This window comes from Sinocyclocheilus grahami, unplaced genomic scaffold, assembly GCF_001515645.1.
Source record: "Sinocyclocheilus grahami isolate Dianchi unplaced genomic scaffold, SAMN03320097.WGS_v1.1 scaffold769.1, whole genome shotgun sequence".
Taxonomy (NCBI): Eukaryota; Metazoa; Chordata; class Actinopteri; order Cypriniformes; family Cyprinidae; genus Sinocyclocheilus; species Sinocyclocheilus grahami.
The window spans coordinates 383,723-407,038 of NW_015505948.1; the positions used below are offsets into that span (position 1 = coordinate 383,723).

A 23,316-nucleotide genomic window follows, 5' to 3' on the forward strand; every position below is an offset into this window, starting at 1 on the left:
ATTAAGCCCTCTTTCTAATACTCAAGAGATTTAATAAATTCATGTGAATGTGTTAGCCTAAGATTTGCATTGGCCGCTGAACAGCTCATTCACCGGTGCATCAGAAAATTGCTGAAGGAAGTCGACCATCTCATCTAAGGTGCGTTCTACAACAACATTCAGCTCCGTGTTTAGGGCAGTTGCAGCACCACTTGGGATGGGGCGGCCATTTTGATTGACGCAGCAGTAAGCGTTGTACTCTGGGATGTTCACTCTTGGCACTGTTCTTGATGATCCAGTTGTTAGAGGAAGGAATTGCACCAACCAGTACATAAGCCTGATGACAGTTTGCATTGATCAAGCTGGCCAGTTTAGACTCATGTTCGTTCAGAGCGTTCTGATTCAGTGTTGGGTTTTGAGGCACCACATTGGTCAGGGTAAAGGTGGCATTATGACTTGGAACTAAAAGAGAGTGAAAAGGGGGAAAAACCATTTGAAAAAAATTAATTCACTTCTGAGGTGATTTAAGAATATTTTTACTTCAGGAAACCTCATTTTAAATCTATATTATCCCTAAGTGGCCACAGTACTAGCTTCTCACTTTGGCGATAAACGTAATAATGCTGAATGTCATCTGATCTATCTGAAACTATGACCTCAATCCCTAAAAATGTTAGCAGGAGTGAAGGCATAATGAAATACTTCATTAGCTGTTTACCTGCATGATGTCCATTGGGGTTCAAATGTCCACGGTCAAATCCTGAGTTTGTGTAGTCTTCATTCAGAGCCTGTTTTCCTCCCAAATCGATGTCTGGGTTCTGCTGCGACAGCTTATACCCATCTTCCATTTCACTGGACCATGAAGGATTCACCAACTAGCAAAACATCATAGTCAGCAAAACAACAACATACAAATCTAAAAGTTAGCTCTTTATTTCTACAATATTGGAACTAGAATTTTGTTGTTGATGTTTTTAAACTCCAGTGAATATCTCTCTGGGTAATTTTTTCGTTGTATTATTATAATTTTATTCTACTATTTTATTATATTTGAAAATCAGTCTATGTGTATCGTTTTGCCTAAAAATGCAATTTTCACAGTTATTGCAAAGCATAGTTCACTGAACAACTTTTGTGACAAACTGAAATCTGGAATTAAACACCCTTTTATCAGTTTTCAGCCAAATTTAAAGAGTAAAACGGAATTAAAACTATCACTAAAAAGACATTGTATATATATATATATATATATAATTTAGTTTTTTATTATATTTTATTGTTGTTGTTGTTTTTATTTATATTTACCTTAATTTTTACATATATAGAGAGAGAGAGATAGACAGATAGATAGATAGATAGTATAAAGACACAACCTGAATATACTGCATACTGCAATTAAGTGACAAATAAATAAATATATAAACCCTTGAGCTAAATCCAGCATTAATTTCAGGTTTATGCTACATGGTGCATGTCAAAATAGTGATTTTCTTTGGCTTTTTGTTCAGTAAAGCGGCAGGTTTTTGTTGGTTTTTTAAGAAGTCTGTTAAGATCAGCTGCCATACTCTCATACTATTGTCCAAAACATATTTGCAAATTGTCGATATACAGGTTGTGTCTGAGTCAGCTTTACAGAGTTAACTAACACTAGATGGCAGAATAGTGACAGAATTCATGTGCCATCAGAACTCAGCAGGTCTCTGGGCCTCAGATTCTTACAGAATATATAAAAAGCTAGAAAAATAAGAACAGCTCTAGAATTGTATATTTTGTATTAAGATTTGTATCCATATTTTCCTCATCCTATATATATTTGTACTTAAATTATCTTAACCTATTGATTTTATGATATAACGCTACTAAAGTAAATCTAAAAATAATTAGGCTACGATGAAAGAAAATAACATTGATCATACATCTGACAGTCATGCTGAAACATTAACAGTTCATCATTCAGTAAAGCCATCTGAAGAAATGTGTGAGTTTCATATAAAGTATATTATTACATGTTATTTAAATAGATGTTTTTAACAGTTAAATCTTACATATTACCATCACACAAGTTGGCTTAAGTCCAGTATCACATACCTTTATGAAATGGTTTCAAAAGAAACTCTTTGAGATAATGTACCTTTAAAAAGCTACATATCTGTGATTTTCAGACCCGTGGCAGTCTCAAACATCTTCCATCCACTCTCCTCCTCTGTGTCCTTTAAGTCTATGCATTTCAGATGTATTCATACATTTCCAATATATTTATGCATGAGTTCTCTCCACTCACCCCTCCCTCCCTGCACACCCCATCCCATTACTGTAATCCATCACCCCAGCATCATCCGCCATGCAAGCAGCCCCTGAGTTGCCATGGCAACCACCTCAGGCCCCAGCTCTTTGCAACCGTGCTCTTATTGGAAGGAAAGCAGGCAGTCTGAGGCTGTCTGGTGGATGTGGTAATTGGCTTGGAGTCTCCCCCACACACACACACACACATGCACACACAAACTCAAACAAATATGCACAAATAATTACACAAGACAAAAAAACAAATAAACACAAGACATTTTTGATTTAGAACTGAATGCTCTGGACCAAATTCAGATTTTAGTGTAAACGGCTTTAAATTTTGGGGTTTGGTAAAAGTCAAGTTAGCATGGAAAGGATAGGCATATTGGAATTGTGTTTGGAAAAGGAAAGTGTACTTTACTTATTTTTTTCCTTTTTTTAACTCTGGATTTAGACTAAATCATTAAAACAAAATGTAAAAAGTGTGGCACAAATAGACCGATTACTGGTTAGTTAACTGTGTTTCTCCACAACAGGCAGGCAGAAGGTGCAAATATCTGTTTTACAATTCACTCTTCCAATTAAAAGCACAGCTTTACAGTACAGCGTGTCTGCTAGATTGCATGTCATTTATCAAGATGTAATGTTCTAGCTGTAGGAGAGAGAGAAAGAGAGAAAAAGAGCCTCATTTTATCCCACAAACAGTTTTAAAATGGTTGCAGCCAGTCAGTTTTCTTGCACTAGCGGAGGAAGCATATGTTGACCAATTTGTTTGTAAGTATTAAAAGTGCTACACTTTTTCGACCTAAGGTCTGAAATTTAGTCAAGGCTATTTTGCACCAAGACATATGTTTCATTTTCACCGCTTTTATGTCCCTCTTAGAATTTAACAGGCCGTTTTTCACTGCTGTGCCTTTAAGACGTCTAGATGCACACTCTCTTCGCATGTGAAATGAGTAACAGCTCTTTTCTGCACTCTTTCAAGGGCTGTGGGGTTTCTGTTAGGCCTGAGACAAGTTTGCAGTAATAGTATCGTTGAAAATCCTCTGTCTATTGCTTTGTGAAATATTCATTAAATTGGGGCTGCAGCCAACGAGAATTTATATAATCGATTAATGTAATGTCAATTAATCTGATAAATCTAATAAATATTATTTAAAATAATAATCATTGCAATTTGATGGTTATGAAAACAAATAGTCAATGTATCTATGTATGCAAAAAAAAAAAAAAGTTGATTGCTTACCATTTAACCCTAAAAAGTGCAAAACCAGAAGGAGACATCAGAAATTAAATGATTGCTATTTTCCATCTTATTGGAACTCAAATAATACAATTTCATGATTTTTTTTCTTTCAAAACTTGACTCTTATATTTGAGCCATAGCCATATAAATAAATGTACATTTATAGCCATATGTCTAACCAAGTTATGTTCCAAATTTGAAGTTTATATCACAAAAATTGTGCTTCTTGTGAGATTTTATTTGGGCACTATACCAAAAATAAACACTAACTGTATTGATTTTTTGATGCAGTTTTCTGTCACAAATTAATCAATTTCTGTCACAATATTAATTCTATTACAAAACAGTCACCAAATATGGAACCTTGACTGTCAGACGTTTTCAACGATATGTGTTTTGTCAAGATCACAAAAAGGTTTGATTTTCTAAAACACAAGCCACAAAATCACAGTCTGTTTTTATATCTTGATTTTTACCCCTGCAAGGGCAACGTATCCCCTGAGATACAAACATTTAGAGACAGATTACAAAAAAATGTAAGCATTTAATTAACAAAATTTCAAAGTAAACCTAATAAGCTAATGCTGAACAATAGCTTAAAAAAGGTAATTCCCTTCCAACGTGTATAAATATGTGAACTAGATCAACTTTTTATCGCCGGCGCACTTCAATAATTCAAGTCATGTGAAGTTTAACCGAGATTCCTTGCTGGACGACAATCCTCTTTATAGAAAATGGAAATAACTGAGTGATTTTCTAACGTGCAGATGAGGATACAACAGTAAAGTGTAAGTTATGTGCTGAGAAAAACGTAGTAAACAGCAATATCTGTAAGCGCATATCAAGTATAAAGTATATCCTCATGTTTAGTTTCATGTACTTTTCCTTGAAGTTCTCTTTACTCATTTTACAGATACGTTTTTTTTTTTCATAGAAGCATTAATTAGTTCTATAAATGGGATGTATTTGTGCACAGACTCGATTAATCGATAATCACATTCGTTGTTAATTATTTTCATTATAAATTAATTGTGAAATAAAAAAAGAATCTACGCAATGTGCCTACAAGTTTTAATAGTACTTTTATATGTACGTTTAACGTATTAATATGTACATGTAGGCTAAAATAAAGGCCCAACATTTAGGAGTAAATAAGGTACAAATATATGCTTTTTAGCTTTTATCGCCCCAGTGACAGTAGCCTAAATTTTTCTGAGAGTGTAGGAGACTATAGTGCACTAATCATTTGACCTAATCATACTTTTATGAAACTTTTATGGTACATTTGTCCCTTTTGAAGATTGAAAGCTCCAGTTCCTATTCATTGTAAATGGATGAAAAATAGCAACCAGTGCATTCGTCAAAATTAGTGTTTTTCATTATTAGCTGAACTACTTTTGCAATTGTTCCAAAAGATCCAAATAAAATTTAATCTTTGATTTAAAGGTCCCTTAAGAATATATATTTGCGGTATAAGTACCAACAACCATCTCAATATATTTTTACAGCTCCTTCGATTTTGGTCGATACAGGTCGATTTTGGCCTGTCTAATTAATATTCATGAGCCTCTCTTCTGATTGGCCTGTTGTTTTCTGAGTGATGCACGGCCAGGCCAACCACAGGTAATAGGGTCAGCTCGTCTCTTTTGCAGTTGGTGCGTCATGTAATGATGTCACAGAGACTCCTCCCCCTGACCCGCCCCCCCCCCCCCCCCCCCCTCAAACTCGTGCAAAATGTCTCCTCAGTGACAAACCGTTTGGCACTACTTGTCTAACCACCATAAGATGGAGTCAAACAAGAAGAAGACCTCTCTGATCCATGAAGGAAAGAACTCTTTGGAGGGACTGTTGAGGAAAGGTCTGCTCGAGTCCCAACTGACATACAAAAATGTTAATCGCACCCTACGTTTTCCTTGCAGTCACCATGCAGGCAATGGGCAGATGAAACATGTTCTCTTCTGGTGGATGCTGGGGGAGTCTCTTTGGATCTGTGATGATGGGCTAGAGTAGGATGAGACTGCTAGGGTGAAGTAGGGACGGAGATTAGGTTAGTGTGATGTAGGCACCACACACACACAGCGCTCACAGATCTCAAGTGCCAGACTTGTGTGTGCTATATGTGAACAACTTGTTGCAATTGTCGCAGCAGGCAATGGAATTGTCGCATAAAAAAGAAAAACATTGAGAATATCCAAGCCTTCACCTGTAAATTGTTTATTTTTTGTTGTGCCTATTTCATAAAAACTAACAAAATTGATTAACTTGACATTTATATTTTACCCCACGAGTCATTTCTTTCTCCCGCTTTTCACGCACATACTGTATCTATGAAAGCTTATTTCTGTCACAAAATAAAAAATAAATGCAATTTTATTTAGCGTTTTGATTGCTACGAGCGGGTGTGGGCGGAACAATGTTTATATTTATAGAATCTTATTTCATCCATGGAATAAAAAAAAATTTAACATTAATTTCGAGTTTATATCTCACAATTCAGACTTTTTTGAGTCAGAATTGCGGGACTGATGTGCGTCAGAACTGTGAGATATAAACTCGAAATTCTGAGACTGGCGCAGACACAGATGGCAACTCCAGCTCCCTGCAAAGGAAGAGCCACAAATGTTGTATAATATTGAGGCGTGTACACTCTTAAAAATATGATTAGGCGATGCCATAGAAGAACCATTTTTGGTTCCACAAAGAACCATTCAGCCAAAGGTTCTTTAAAGAACCATCTCTTCCTTAGCTTTTTGTAATCTGAAGAACCTTCTTTCGCCACAAAGAATCTTTTGTGAAACAGAAAGGTTCTTCAGATGTTAAAGGTTCTTTATGGAACCATTTAGACAAAAAGGTTCTTCTATGGCATCGTGAAGCACCTTTATTTTTAAGAGTGTAATATTTGGCCAAATTTAGAAATAGCAGTTCTTGTACACTGCGAAATGTATTGTTTATCAGTATTTTCGTCTTTTTTCTTTTTGTTTTGAGAGAATATATCTTGAATTTAGTTTGTTTTTGTTTTTATCACATTAGCAAATACTGGTTTGTTGTTGGATGCACAAACCTCTATAAAATGGGCTAGATTTATGCAACATACATTATACATTATACATTATACACAAACATTATTATATTATATTATATATTTAGGCAAAAGTTAGATTTTTTATTATTGTTTATTAGTATTTTTGATAACAATTTATAATAAGGTCCCATTAGGTAATGCACTGACTAACATTAAGTATTAATGAACAATACATTTGTTACAGTATTTAAAAAAAATTATTTATTAATTGATGTTAATTAATAAAAAAAAAAACCACTAGATTAGCAAGATTTATGCTTAAAACAAACAAAAAAAACACACAAAATATTGTATAAATTGTATTTGTTAATGAAGTATTTATTAATTGATGTTAATTAATAAAAAAAAAAACCACTAGATTAGCAAGATTTATGCTTAAAACAAACAAAAAAAACACACAAAATATTGTATAAATTGTATTTGTTAATGAAGTATTTATTAATTGATGTTAATTATATGATATAAATATTGTATAAAAAATTATATATTCTACTCCAAGAATAATTTATTGGTAAATGTTGAAATTATCTATCTATCTATCTATCTATCTATCTATCTATCTATCTATCTATCTATCTATCTATCTATCTATCAATTTCTTAATATTATATATGTATACTTGTATATGTGTGTGTGCATATATATATATATATATATATATATATATATATATATATATATATATATATATATATATATACTTATTTGTATATTTATACAAATTTATATGAAAATAACTATATACTTGAACTATATATTTGAACATACATGAAAATAACTCCTAGGACTCTATATTATTTTATGCATTTTTACAAATACAAAAATAGTGATTAAGAATACGATTCTTTTTTTTATTTCATTTTTAAACACATCAATTTTAAACACATAGCACATACCCTCCGGAGGCTCCGACATAGGGGGGCTTAGACAATACATGTGATACCCTCTGTCACAATCATCACAGAATAAAAGCTGATCCTGTAAAAATAATGCAAGTTGATCCTTGTATGCACATGTCCCCAAACACCAGCGCTGGGGCCCTGGATTAAACAGTTCAGAAAACACAACAAAGAGTCCACTGGAAAAGTAAGTTGCTTCGTTCAGTTGACTTACATCGTTCTCTGATGTTCCGCACAGGCTGCAGGATTTGCACTCGATGCACTGCCAGCGGTAGGTCCTCACCGCCGCCGTCATGTTGACCGTGAACTGCAGGCACGACGGATGACCTGCAAGAGCCCGAGAAGAAGGTAATATGTTGAGAAAATTAATAAACCCCATTTTCGAGCGGAGCTTACATGGCTTTGGTCGCACCTGATCGGCCGCAGTCCGCACAGGAAATTAGATCTTCAGGACAGCCTGTTTTCTTAGAGCCTCCTAGACAGAAGTCACAGTAGCCGTTCGGGATGACAGAACCGTCGGCTGCTTTTTTGGCTGCAAAGTGAAGAGAAAAGCGCAAATTTAAATGAAAAGAAAGAAGTTAAAAATATGTTATTATTAAATGATATTAGTTATCATAGACTAACAATGAACATGTTTTACAGCATTATTATTCTAGGTGTATGGTAATTTACAAATATAATATTGTTCATCTGTAATTAATGATTGCGCAAACATTAACCTACAGTACCATTCACAAGTTTGGGGTCTGTAAGATTTTTTATTTAATTTAATTTAATTTAATACTTTTATTCAGCAAGAATGCATTAAAATGATCAAAAGTCATAGTAAATACATTAATTATGTTGCAAAAATGTTATGTCAAATAAATGCTGTTCTTTTAAAATTTCTATTTATCAAAAAATGCAACACTGACAACCAACCAATCAATCAATCAACAAATAAATATACAGCAGCAAATCAGCATTTTAGAATGATTTCTGCTGCTGAAAATTCAGCTTTGCCATCACAGAAAAAATTTAAAATATATTTAAACATAAAATAATATTTACTGTATATATAATAATATTTCACAATATTACTGTTTTATTGTAGTTTTGATCAAATAAATGCAGCCTTGGTAAGCATAAGAGTTTTATTTTTTTTAAATACTGACTGCAAACTTTTAAACAGTAGTGTAGAATAATTCAAATTTTGTTCATTGTTAGTTAATTCATTAGTGATTCATTAATTCATTCATTAATCATGTGAACCTTATTGTCAAGTGTTACAAGAAAGAAAGAAATAATGACATAATGAATATAATGATTTTTTTAAAAAAAAAATTTTGAAGAAGATTATGTTAAATGTAAGAAGTTGAGATGTTGGGGATAGTTGCTATGCAGTCGCAAGGTTTTCTGTGTAATTTTTAGTGCATTGTTGTTACGTCTCTATATTATTCTGGTATCTAAACATGACTTCAGTCCCTCATGCAATGTCCATCTTTGGGATATATATATATATATATATATATATACTTTTTGCCCATTTTATTATTCACCAGAAGAAAATCACATGTCTGATAACTCAACAAATAAATATCATTCATGTAGCACAAACATTGTAATACTGAGAGCTTTCTTCATATCCCACTCCTAAATATGAGAAATAGTGCGAGCAGCATTAACTAGAGCTGCTCATATGAAGCCCGCCGGATTGTGTAGTGTTTCTGTCCATATGTTTCCTATCACAGTGGTATATGGGCCTGCTGAAGCCTGCAGTCGGAGCGGAGGGAGGGGGACAGGCTCTCCACTGGGAGAACTGGAGGTCTGCTAAATATTGTCACAGGAAGAGAGGAAACTGCTGTGGAGACAAACAAATACACAGCAGGAGACTGGTGTATATAATTAACAAGGAAGACAAGGACAGCTCTGTGTGCAGCGCTCAGATCGCCTTGAATTCATGGCTGAACGGGTCTGGCTTTCAGCCGGTTGAATTTAATGCAACAGTGCGACTGGTTTTGCTTGCATATATATATAGCAGAAATAAGCATATGTGGCAGTGTAAAACACACACACACACACACACAGTGATCATGAGCGGGTGATTTGGAGAGCTCTGGCCCTCTCCAGCGAGGTCATTAATCCACTCCATCCTCTAGAGATCCTATCAGTGGGGGAGGGAGCATGTGTGTGTGTTAGAGAGATAGAGAGAACGGGGGAATCTGTGCTGTTTTCTTTCCTAATCTCTAGAGAGAAGAGAGAGAAAGGACCAGGATAAGATAAGAGACAGAGGAAGCATTAAAAAATCCAGTGCAGATGAAAAAGTGTTCGCCGTCCAAACCTCTGTGTGAAATCATACGCAAATAACTCCACAAATTACACATGCAAAACTGAGTGGGGCAAGAACTGGACCGAAGCGGTTTGTAAATCAAGATGGCATTAGGATGTACTGTAGAGCTTGTGGTGTGTGAGAGGCTGCATTGTGTTGTGTGGATATCAGCAGCAGCATTAGAGATGAGCACACTGTGTGCTCGGGAGCTGTCCAGGGTGCTTAAAGTCAAACGCTACACTTTTCAGCACAGGTCAGGTCTCTGCACAGTTTGAATAGTGGGGAAAAGAAAGTCCTGACTGTCTGCAGTCCACTTTTTCACTGTTATGTAGTTAAAAACCGTATGAGAAATTCTCACTAATGCATGAGACAATTCAAAATTGCGCAAACAAATATATACAATCCAAAAATACATCAATTGTATCTGTTGTTTCTAATTTTACAAATAAGTCTTTGTATTGCACTCAGCTTTGCACAATTCATGTTAATGCATTTGTGGGGGGAATCAAATAAACACCTAAAAAACTGGCAAAATCTTGTTTCAGTTTTACATTTGGAAATGTTTCACGAATTTAAAACTTAATTAATTTGTCAAACTATTATTATTATTATTATTATTATGTAAACAATTCAAATTATCTGTGTCACAAACAAGCCCTGTCTTCCTCACTTGTCTTTATGTTTTATGATGATAATAATATGTTTATATATGGTCTGTATAATAATAATAATAATAATGCAATTTTTATTATTATTATTAAATATTGCTGTTGTTTTTAAAACATATGGACAAGGCAACAAGTGCTTTTTTGTGGCACATTTTTAAAACGGTTTATATATGACCTGTATAATAATAATATTTTTTATTTTTTTTAACATATACTAATAGTAATAATAATAATAATTCATATTATTATTATTATTGTTGTTGTTGTTTTTTAAAACATATACTACTACTACTAATAATAATAATAATATAGCAATAAAAAGTAAACAAAATCAATAAGAATAGTTATCATCATCATCATCATCATCATCCTCTTGGTCTTAAATAAACAATTAAAATAAACAGTGTCACAAACAAATTTCTTCCATGAAAACAAATCAGAGGTGTTGGTCTTTAAAGAAGGGCTGTCAGTCTCTCTGCATCTTGGGAACACATTAAAATCCCTTGGACTTTTGGATCATGCAAATTTGTATTTGTAGCCAGTTCTTGGCTGAAAAAGCATCTGTCTCATGAATAATACTGAGAGGTGCTGCTAATATGCATGTGTTCAAATCTACTATAAATCGAACACATCTATGACACATGAGCACAGTGCTTCAAAAGCCTTTAAGGAAAATCTCTTTCTACAGTTGCTATTTCCCTGTGAGCTGATCTGAAATGAAGACAGCCAATCAGACTGGAGCTTGCCGTTTTTGTGTGTAACCAGATGGCCAGTCGATGGTTCATTGGCTTGAAGCTGAGACTAGCATACAGCGAGCAACCAGTTCACACTTGCCATGTCACTCACTTTAATAATCAGTGGGTAAAAATAGTAAAAGCTAGTTTAAATAGAGAACAAGAGGTTGGAATGCAAATTATAAGGATAATTACTGAAAGCTGGGCAGTTCACCGAAAATAAGGAACCAAAGACTCAAAGGTTAGCTTCACATTCACACTGCATAATTAGACCATAAAATCTGGTGAAGGAGTGAACTGCACTCCAGAAAGCAGCACTACAATCTGTCCTACACAAATATTGGCTGCAGAATATGACATGAGGGTGAATAAATAATGACTGAATTTTCAATTTTCAAGAATGCTGAAGAGTTAATTTGATAGAAGATTACAAAAGGAGGTACTTGACAGCAGTGTTTAGTATTGCTAAGATACTGTTATAGTTTTTCCTAATATTTTATTGTTATATTTTCATTTTAATTGTAGTTAAAGTTGTAGTAATTCTATTATAATATAATATAATATAATTCACTGCAATTTAACAATATAAATACAAATTAAAACTATAAATCTCTACATTTAGTGATGTTGTCATGTCTACAATAAAAATATTTGGATTTATATTATTTCAAATCTCATGTAGAGACAATTGATTAAAATTTATAAGTTTTAATGAAATTTATATTCATTTATATTTCATTTTTATATTTCATTTAATAATAACGACAACAACAACTATTATTCCAGTTAATGTTACATTTAATTTGAAGCAACGCATTTTTATATGTTTTTAGTTTTAATTTTAGTTTTAGTTAACTATAATGTCCCTGCTTGACCATACTGTGGCAAAGATTGTTCAGTGAAAAGTTATGAAAAACATGCAAGCATTGACTAATATATACTGTAAAATGTAGTAACCTGCGAATATTACCTTAAAAACTATTTTTAAATTAGTTTTCAGTTAGGTTTTAGTTAGTTGAGTGACGTTAAATAATATTTGTGGCTTGAATAAAACCATTTTTTTGATTTCTTACAGTTTTGAAAATTCTTACAGAATTAAAAAGTTGTAAGAAGAGATCTGTTCTTTTGTCCCTCTGTCTTTTATGCCTGTCTCAAAGGCGGCTGTGCTCACAAGTCCCTGAGGAGCGCACGCATACACAAACATACATCTCAATCTGAACACACTCTCCTGCTGTCGCACATGTACTAAACACAAACAACATATATGTATAAAATAAAGGCTTGAATAAAAGATCTGAAAGAGCATAGAGTGAATCAGCCATTTCTGGCATGAGCGCAGGGCTGCCCCGTAGCCTGCCTGACTCCAGCAAAAGCCTATCAATGATTAAAAGCCTGCAGTCGTGTTTAAGGTGTAGTGTTCGGATGTCAGCCACAGGCAATCAATCCTGCTTTCTCGAACATGTGCGCATACACATACACACACACACACACACACACACACATATTCACACAAAAAAGAAAGATGGGAGGAGAGAAGGGGAGAAGCAGACAGATGCTCTGTTCCAAAATCTAGTGAGCTGCCTCCATAGGCGGCATGTTAAGGCATCATAAGGCATAATCCCCACCCAAAGCCTGTTCCAAAAGGTAGGAAGCTTAATTATGATGCCATAAGATACCTCATACCTCATTTCAGCCACATGTTTTCTTTGTGGAAAAGGAAATCCCAGAATGAGAGTTCACTTCACTTAGACAAAATTCACTCATTTAGAATGTCAAAAAAACCTTGTGTAATTAAATCATTATGCAGTGTAATATCAATATACAATTAACTACATTTTATCAAAATAATCTACCATATGTACTACCACTAAAGTTACTGATGTCTGTTGTGATATCTACAATAGAAAATATTGTTTTTGATCTCAAGAGACGATTGATTGGTCTAAAATAAATTTAATTCCATATAAAAAAAATTATATAAAATATTTAATTCAATAATAATAATAATTTATTTTGTATTTAAATATACTTAGAATTATCATTATTATTGTTATTAGTATAATAGTTATACATTGTATTTAAATAGTAATAATGCAATATGAAAAAAATAGTAATAATGCAATATGTGTTATATATTGTTAATGTGATATGATATAATATTATACCATATGTCATATGATATTAATTATTAAACAGTGAATTTATATGTGTTTATTTATTTAGTTAATTATTCATTCATTCGTTTGTTCGTTCATTCATTTAGGTGATACAATTAAATTCTAAATAAAAGATGATAAATTCCATTCTATATGAAACTTATATTTTAAATTCAATAATAATAATAAGTGTAATACTTTGTACTTGTTATTATGCTTTTATTACTATTATTGCTATTATTATTATATTGTTAATATAATAATTATATTATATTAATGATTGTATTAATACACAGAAATTTTAATTTCTTTCTATATAAAAGTTGTTTCATTAAAAAACAATAGCACCTTATTATTTACATATACTTTATAATATGATTTATAATAATAATAATAATAATAATTGTATTAATAGTTTATTAAATAACTTGTTTAATTAAGGCATTATAAGATGCCTATATAAAGTCTTGTTTCATTAGCTTAGTATCATGCTAACGCTAAACTCTATTGAAGTTGAGTCGAGTCTCCCATGCAGAGTTGCTGCCTATGAAGAGTTTTCCAAATCGGTCACTTTTGAGTTTCCATGACAGTTAGGAGGCAGCTTTTCTAGAAGACATCTGTCTATGCAGACAGCAGACAGCCAGGCAGCACACTAGGTATTGGACCAAAGCCCTATATTAACACAAAAAAGAAGATGTGAAGAACAGAGAGATGAGTCAAGCCAAAAGAAAAACATCGATAGATAGTTTTAGAGACAGACGCAGGAGTTTCTTTGCCATGGCTTCCTACCTCCCAAAATCTTTCCCAATGCAGCATTTGGCCAATTACGAGGAGAATGCAGGGCAGAACAGCACACTTCACAGCTTTCAAGTGTGTCTGCAGCCCCATGGGAATCCAAAGACAGAGATAGGAAGAGGAATCCTCAAATACCTCCCTCCCTTATCATTTCTCGCTCTCTCCGCACCCCTCACTTCTCCAAATGATCCTATAGTGACACCATTCTATTTTAGCAAGATCACACATCTCTAATTAGGACACAATTGGCTGGGAGAGAAAGCAGCTCAAAGTAACAGCGCCACAGGAAGTTCTCGCAAGCACCTGTTGGCACAAACCGTTCCACGGTCACACATCCCAAAAAACTTGAGGCAATCGAACTAGAATCACGCAAAAGCATTTTAGCAGCATCTCTCACACTAATAAAGATGATTGCACATGCCTGATCTGACATGTACATCGCTATGACTGTAAAATAAGGGTTAGATTAAAGCTTAAGGAGAAAGACAGATGCACATTTAGGAAGTCAAGCAACGCATGAGTCACTGATGGAGTGCAATATCATTCTGCACCATTTTTGATTTGTCCTTCAGTTTCTAACAAAATTCATGTACATAAATACATAGATGTGTCAAAAGAACAGCATTTATTTTGAATTTCACATCTTTTGTCACATTATAAATGTGTTTACTGTTACTTTTGATTAGTTGAATGAGTCTTTGCAACTTTTGAATGGTATGTTCACAGTTTCCATAAAAATATTAAGCAGTATAAACTATTTTTAACATTGATAATTATAATAAATGTTTATTGAGCAAAAAAGCATCTTACAGTGATTTTTGAAGGATTCAGCTTGCACGGTAATAAATTACATTCTAAATTTTATTAAAATAGAAAACAGTTGTAATATTTTACAATAATACATCAGTTCTTTCTGGTTCTCAAATCTGATTGGCTGAGAGCCTTTTCCAGGTGTGCTATATTCTAGTGATAACAGAACCATTTGTATCACCCCACTTGCAGTATTTCGCACAGTGAGTGTCATGGCGGTTGCCCAAATCCACTATAATTTTATAAATAATACTGTTCCCTTTCAGTCGGTCACTCTCGATGTCACGTCGGATGACCAATGAATTGGGATCTCGCTTAGAGAGACCAATCCACTTCGAGTGTAAACTAAACGAGCCAATGCACATTGGCATGCGATTATTGCATCCAGCTGCTGCTGATCACAACGTGAGTATAAGTAGGCAGCTGGTGCAGCGCATATTCAGCTTTTTGCTTTGGAGCCGAGCGATCACATCGTTCTGCTCCTGACTACTCTACTGAGAGAAGACTGAACGTGTTCAGTGTGCTCTTTGAGAGCTCTTCGTGTTGGCGGTACGGCGCTTCAGCGGTGGTGGTTTCCCGTGTCGAGTGGGTTGCAAACATCAGGTTGCCCTACCCCTGTTTGTGTTGCAGGCGGCCATCTCCCCTGTGCGCTTCAGCACGCTAAAAGAGCTTTTTCCCTAAAAGAGCATTTACGGGTGCATCTTTTTAAAGACGACGTTGCGTGGCAAACTTGACATTACGTCTTTGTAAAGACGATGTGGGTTTTGCTATAGACAATGTATCACCCGGGCGTGGTCACGATCGCTGCCTCACGTGCCTGGGCATTTAGCACGCTGAGGTGTCATTTGTGGATGAGTGATGTTCTCATTGCGGGAAGATGATCATCTCGGAGTCGCGGGCCAAGCTCCGTTTCCTCAAAGGGGCGGAGCTCCGTTGCCTCTGCCTCGATCTAGTTCTCATCATGGCAGCAGTCAGGTGGGTGGCTACTTCAGGCAGTAGCATGGGTGGTCTGAGGGTAACAGTGATGGCAAACCCTCCAGGGAACCAACCCTCTGGGGACCATCACTCCTCTTGCACTCCGCAACCAGTTGAGCTGCCAATGGAATGTGCTGGGCCCTCTACAAGGTGCGTACCAGCAGTATCCTTTGGCGTTCCTCCCGACTACCGGATGTCGATCGCTGCATCGGAGGGTGAGCAGGAGCTTTCTGGAGAGGAAGATTCGGCTGCGCTGCTGTCCTCTGGGACTGTAGCAATGCCTGAATCGGATCTGGAAATAACGACTATGCTTTCCCGGACCGCCGTGAGGGTAGGTTGGACGATTGGTTCTTCGGGGTGATCCGCGCTGGTTCTCAGCTCCTCGCCTCAGTGCCATTCTTCCCGGAAGTGCATGAGGAGCTTACCAGGTTGTGGATGGCACCTTTTTCTGCCGGAAACCGACCTGCTAACTCCTCCTCCCTCACCACTCTCAACGGTGGTGCAGCTAGGGGGTATACGGGGGTCCCCCGGTGGAGCGGTCGGTTGTGATGCAGTTGTGTCCTAATGTCGCCTCCACCCGGCAGGGAGAACCGTGCCTCCCCTCCCGGGTCTGTAGGCACTCGTCTGGCCAGCGATGCATATACGGCCTGTGAAGAAGCTGTCTCCGCCTTACATGCTATGGCGTTACTGCAGGTTCTTCAGGCTAAAGCACTGAGGGACCTGCACGAGGGTGGTCACGATCCGGAAGTTCTTAAAAGAGCTCCGAACCGCAGCTGATCTTGCGCTCCGAGCGTGCGATGTCCACACTTGTGGTCCAGGAGTGTCACCTCTGGTTGTGTCTGGTCGACATGAGGGACGCCGACAAAGTTTGGTTCCTCAAGGTCCCTGTGTCCCAGCCGGTCTTTTCGGCGACACAGTCGAGAACTTGGCCCAGCAATTCTCGGCTGCACAGGAGCAGACTGACGCGGTCCAACCTTCTGCCCCAGCCGGCAGCTGCTTCCTCCACCCATCCGCCAGCCGCAGCGCCCCAGCCTGCTCGTCGCCGAGGGTGGCTTCCTGCATTCACCGCCACTCCCGTGCCGCATCCGCAGCAGCCTCAAGCAAGCAGCGCCGTGGAGCTGGGCATAGACAAGAAGAGCAAGAGGCCTCGGGACGGGTGGCCCAGAGAGAGAAGGATGCACCTCTCCCTTCCCTGGAGGAGGGCCGGGTGGAGAATCTGGTTTCCAAAAATCTCGACAGGAGAGCGGGTTTCTCTGTCTCTGGGTCCCAAGAGGGCATGGAGAATCGCATGGACAGACCAACACCGGACCACACTCATCCTCCTCTCTCGCCAGCAGGCAGCAGCGGGCGGTTCGAGAGCGTCGTCAAAGGCCCTACTCACGCACCCTCTGCCAAACCATGGAACCAGTTAAGCATTGCACTGCACACTCAGACTCCTCTCCGGGTCCCTGTGTTCCACCTCGCTGCCCCACCGCGGGTACGTCGGTGGTCCTGCTGGTTCAGCTTGTGTGGTGTCTGGGTACCTGGCTACCCATACTGTCTCGTTGGTTCCTGCAGACCATCAGACTCGGCTATGCAATTCAGGTCGCCCGGCACCCCCCAAGTTCAGCGGCATCTGCTTCACATCAGTGAGGGCGGCTGATGCTCCTGTCTTGCATTCGGAGATCGCAGTCCTACTGCCGAAAGATGCGATAGAGCCGGTCCCTCCAGTCGATATGGAGATGGGGTTTTACAGGCCCTACTTCGTTGTACCCAAGAAAGGCGGTGGGTTTCGACCGATCTTGGACCTGCGTGTCTTGAACCGGGCCCTTCGCCGATTACCGTTCAAGATGTTGTCGCAGGAACGCATCTTCGGGTGCATCCGTCCCTGAGATTGGTTTGCAGTGATTGACCTGAAGGACGCGTACTTTCATGTGTCGATCCTTCCAAACCACAGACCATTGCTGAGGTTCGCGTTTGAAGGATGAGCATATCAGTACGAGGTCCTGCCCTCCGGGCTGTCCCTGTCGCCCTGTGTCTTCATGTAAGTTGAGGAGGCAGCCCTTGTTCCCTTGAGAGAACAGGGCGTTCACATTTTCAACTACCTCGACGACTGGCTCGTACTAGCTCAGGATCAGTTGTGTGCACACAGGGTCTTGGTGCTTTCGCATCTCAGCCGGTTGGGCCTTCGGGTCAGCTGGAAAAACAGCAAACTCTCCTTGGAGAGGATCTCTTTTCTCAGTATGGAGATGGATTCAGTCAAGCCAACAGCAAGGATGTGCTCAGTCGGTGTTGAACTGCCTGAATATGTTCAAGGGCAGGACGGCTGTCCTACTGAAACACTTTCAGAGGCTCCTGGGGCATATGGCGGCAGCAGCGGCAGTCATGCCGCTGGGGCTGCTTCATACGAGACCGCTTTAACACTGGCTCTATGGCCGAGTCCTGAGGTGGGCGTGGCTAGGCGGCACTCACCGGCCCCGAGTCACACCGGCCTGCCGCCAAACCTTCACCCCGTGGTCCGACCTTTCGATGGGCTTGACGTGTCGGGGGTTTGGACGGGCCCCCAACTGCACTGGCACATCAATTGCCTCGAGTTGCTGGCAGTGCGCCTTGCCTTGATCCATCTCAAAGGGCGCTTACGAGGCAAGCATGTACTAGTCCACACGGACACCACTGCGACCGTTGTGTACAATAACCGACAAGGTGGTCTACGCTCCCGTCGCATGTCGCAACTCGCCGGCCACCTCCTCCTCTGGAGTCAGAAGCATCTGAGGTTGCTTCGTGCCATTCACATTCCTGGTCTACACAACCGGGCAGCCGGCGAGCTGTCATGAGCTGTGCTCCCGGGAGAATGGAGACTCCATCCCCAGATTGTCCAGCTGATTTGGAGTCGTTTCGGAGCCGCTCCGGTAGACCTGTTTGCCTCTCCAGAAACCTCTCACTGCCAGTTGTTCTACTCCCTGACCAAGGGAACACTCGGCACGGACGCACTGGCACACAGCTGGCCGCGGGGCCTGCGCAAGTACGCGTTTCCCCCAGTGAGCCTTCTCGCACAGACACTATGCAAGATCAGGGAGGACGAGAAGCAGGTCCTGCTCGTGGCGCCTTACTGGCCCACTCGGACTTGGTTCCTGGAACTGGTGCTCCTCGTGACAGCCCCTCCTTGGCAGATTCTTCTGAGGAAGGATCTACTGACTCAGAGACGGGGCACCTTGTGGCACCTGCGTCTAGACCTCTGGAAACTTCACGTCTGGTCCCTGGACGGGGCGCGGCGGGTCTAGGCGACCTACCCCAAGAGGTAGTTGACACCATCACTTCGGCGAGAGCACCGTCTACGAGACACGCTTACGCCTTGAAGTGGAACCTGTTCGTCGAGTGGTGTTCTTCTCACCGAGAAGACCCCCGGAAATGTCCGATCAGAGTCATGCTGTCCTTTCTGCAGCAGGGGTTGGAGCGAAGGATGTCTCCCTCCACCCTTAAAGTCTATGTCGCTGCGATTGCTGCAAACCCCGACCCCGTAGAAGGGAAGTCACTAGGGAAGCATGACCTGATCATCAGTTTCCTTAGGGGGGTGAGAAGGCTAAATCCTCCACGGCCCCCCTCTATACCTTCTTGGGACCTGACTCTAGTGCTCAGAGCACTGCAAGTCTTGCTCCTGCTTGCATTGGCCTCCATCAAGAGGGTAGGGGACCTGCACGCTTTTTCGGTTGACGAATCGTGCCTAGAGTTTGGGCCGGCTGACTCCCAGGTAACCCTGAGGCCCCGGTCCAGCTATGTGCCCAAGGTTCCCACTACTCCCTTCAGGGATCAGGTGGTGAGCCTGGAAGCGCTGCCCCAGGAGGAGGAAGACCCAGCCCTAGCTTTGCTCTGTCTTGTCCGAGCATTAAGATGCTATGTAGACCGGACACAAAGCTTCAGGACCTCAGACCAGCTGTTTGTCTGTCATGGAGGTTGACAGAAGGGGAATGCCGTCATTAAGCAGAGGATGGCCCACTGGATTGTGGATGCCATCACCCTGGCTTCTCAGGCACAGTGTGTGCCCTGCCTGTTCAGGTTGAGGAGCTCACTCTACTAGGAGTGTTGCATCTTCCTGGGCGCTGACTCGTGGCGCCTCGCTGACAGATATTTGTAGAGCTGCGGCCTGGGCGACCCCTAACACGTTCGCTAGATTCTATAGCCTTCGTGTGGAGCCGGTATCCTCCTGTGTTCTCACCTCAAACGGGTAGAAGCACTGAGATGCCCCGGCTTCAGGTCGGCCTGCTAAAACTGCTCCAGAGAGTCCATATCGTAGACCCTGTCGAGCTCTTCCATCCCCTCGGCAGCCTGATGAGGCTGAGCGTCCGGAGCCAGGCCCTCACTCGATGAATCCGTGAGAACCGGTAGAGGGCTGGGTTCCATATGTAGAGACCTAAGTGGATTCCATATGTGTAAAGTCCACGGTATAGCCTCAGAGCCATGTTTCCCCAGCAGACTTCCTGCTATTGTCCAAGAGGGTTACGATCACCTCTAATCTTCCATATGCGCTTAAACCAGATGTCGAGAGTGACCGACTGAAAGGGAATGAGGGTTACCATACGTAAACAAGACAGGATTTTTGTGTCATGGAATGTACAAATGGAATGTCCTGTGGAAGCCTCCTGCGCCCCTACTTTTTGGCGCAGGCCAGGGCTTACCACAAGAAGACCAGCTACTGCTGCTATGGCACTACCCACTCAGTAAGACTGAGTAAGAGTTTTTAGGCAAGAATGTAGTTTTTTTGAAAATTTGCTTCAATGTTTTTGGAGATGTGAGCTCCAGAGCATCAGCGGACGTTCAGAGCAAACCCGTGGCGAGCGCCTCACCTTGGCCAGATCTTCTGGAATTTGCAGATGGCTCTGATGTCTCTATAGTGCTTAAGCATGAGATATAATTTGTTTTGGGTAAATCTAATGAGTAGTCATAGGTCTGATTAATCTATAATTTGTTCCAGAGTTATAATAGTATAATATAATATAATACAATATAATATAACATAATATAATATAACATAATATAATATAATATAATATAATATAATATAATATAATATAACATAACATAACATAATATAATATAATAGTCAAATAGTTTTGGCTGAGGGCAAAATCTCATCACATTATATTTTATATCACTTTAATGCTGTATATCAATTTTTATGATGGCCGTTGTTGTTTATTAAATATTATTAGTCAATAAATAATATTTGATATAAATAATAGTAGTATTTAATAATAGTATTTAGTATTGAGAAACTGTGAGTGAAGTTTGTGATGGTGATTTTAGTTACATTGTTCTGCCAATAGATGGCGACAAGAGACTGTTTTTATGAGTGAGTCAGCAGTAAATACTTTTTTTTATTGAAAGAGACTGAAAAGGTTATAAACAAGGAAGTTATTTTTATGTTTCAAGTTATTTTTACTTTTATAAACAAGGAAGTTATTTTTACTAAACAGCAGCTTGTAAGATGCAGCCAATAAATGCACTGAGCAGTGCTGTCATCTGAAGTCACCCTTGAAAGATAGTACGACAAAGATATTGCTTTCCTCAGCAGACATACAAACTAATGTTTTATTGTGAATATGAGATTGATCTGAAGAATGAATGCTGTATCAGATGCAGGAAATCACACTCGCTCAGTCAATACAATAAGCTTTTAATGAAGTAACTCAACGTTCCTTCGTTAGTTTTGACGTTTTATAATACATTTTTAACATTTAACATAAGTTTTGGCATTTTATAATTAGTAACGGAGGCTTGGGCTCAGCTGTTAAACTGGGATCTGAATCTGTGGTGGAAGGAAGTAGTTCTGAATAAAAAGAGGGTTTTTAAATACAGTACACTGTGATTAGCTACGGCCAAACCACAGCCATGCTGACATACAGCCATATCACACTGCTACTCGTGTGATACTGCTCATATATCATATGCTAAATTATTTTCTGTTGTAATGACAGTCATATTTACCCAAAATACTCCTTTATCATGTGCCTTATACTGCGGAAAACCTCACACAATAGCGTCTCCTGAACCAAACTAGCTTTAAAATAGGACATAAGAGGCACCTCATTAAGTTTTGCTGCAATGTGGATGGATTTTTACACAAACAAATGACACATTCCACATACAAACCCCCTCCTGAGCTTGGCTTTATTACTGCTACATCTTTGCCTAATCAGTTTTTGAGGTTGCTCGCATGCTGCACCCCACTTCTTGACCATGACAAATGGGGCGGACTTCTGCTTTTAATAACCCCCTTCATCATACTTCCACAGACACACACATATACACATCCATGTGTGCTTACACATAAACAAACAGCATTTGTATAATTGGATTAGGAATACAACTAGACAAGTACCAATCATAAACTCAATATATTGTCCAGGACAATTAATTTGTCGATATTTAGCCATTTTGAGATTATTACAATCAAATGACATAAAATGTGTTTTGTTGGTATAAATGAATGTATTCAGCCAAATATATTTGACTTTAGTAAAACCAGTTGTGCAAAATATTTTAGGGAATTGAAAATAATTATTAATATAATATAATATTATATCATAAATTATCATTTAAAATTAGTTTGATCAAAATATTGTGAAATATTATTGCAATTTAAAATAACAGTTTTCTCTCTGTATTTTAGCTCAAAATGTATATGTAAAAGGCATTTTAGTGTTGTATAGGTCTCAATTGTTTGTCCAGTCAGTGGCTGAGTTGCATAACAGACCTTAAACAGAATGACATTGTGAAAGGAAAGGAGGATCAGCTTTTGGTGCATAATAAAACCTGATCTATGGTTGCGGTGCAGTCAGTCTGATGTGCACACACACACACACACACACACACACACACAGACACACAATCCAATGCTGTGAGAACCATGGTGACACAGAGCTCTAGTATGGAGTATGGAACAGCAGAGTACAACTCTGTTTTTTGCACACAGAGTATCCTGCAGCCAAAAACATTGAATTAATGCCACAATCACACCATTCTTTGAATGTGTTCACAAAAGCAAAACTACTCTTCAGCACAAAAAGGAATAAAATAACACAATCACACACAAGCACCAGCATAACGAACCTTCACAACACAATCCTTCACACAAGACAACATTTGCAGAAATTTACTGTATATGCAAGCGGGAAAAACACACTCCAGTAAGACTTTTCCACTCTCCAACTTTCATAGAACAGATGGAAACTATAAACATTTGAAAATCAATATTTTCACTGCACAACCCTGGGATAGTGAATCCAGAACAACCTCCTGCAATATATATTATACTTATGATACTCCATGATACCTCTAATGCTGAATGATTTTTGTGCTCTCTGTCCTTATTATACATTTCCTTAGATATATGTATGTTTATAAA

The 23,316-nt window shown here is 38.9% G+C and overlaps 2 protein-coding genes across 2 annotated transcripts in view; both read right to left on the reverse strand.

The window, feature by feature from the left end:
- Window positions 1–52: 52 nt before the first annotated feature.
- LOC107561369 (endonuclease domain-containing 1 protein) lies at window positions 53–2,322 on the reverse strand. The gene is given in 4 exon segments (XM_071582319.1): window positions 53–262; window positions 264–441; window positions 698–854; window positions 2,305–2,322. Coding segments are annotated over 4 exon segments (558 nt in total). The 3' UTR covers window positions 53–57.
- Window positions 2,323–5,994: 3,672 nt separating this feature from the next.
- The window catches only part of dpf1 (double PHD fingers 1), a 58,966-nt gene continuing 41,644 nt past the window's right edge, over window positions 5,995–23,316 (reverse strand). Inside the window, exons 9-12 of the mRNA XM_016245805.1 lie at window positions 7,902–8,021; window positions 7,704–7,816; window positions 7,487–7,568; window positions 5,995–6,107 (exon numbers count right to left, since the gene is read on the reverse strand). Coding sequence (XP_016101291.1) covers window positions 5,995–6,107; window positions 7,487–7,568; window positions 7,704–7,816; window positions 7,902–8,021 — 428 coding nt within the window. The remainder of the gene's footprint in view (window positions 6,108–7,486; window positions 7,569–7,703; window positions 7,817–7,901; window positions 8,022–23,316) is intronic.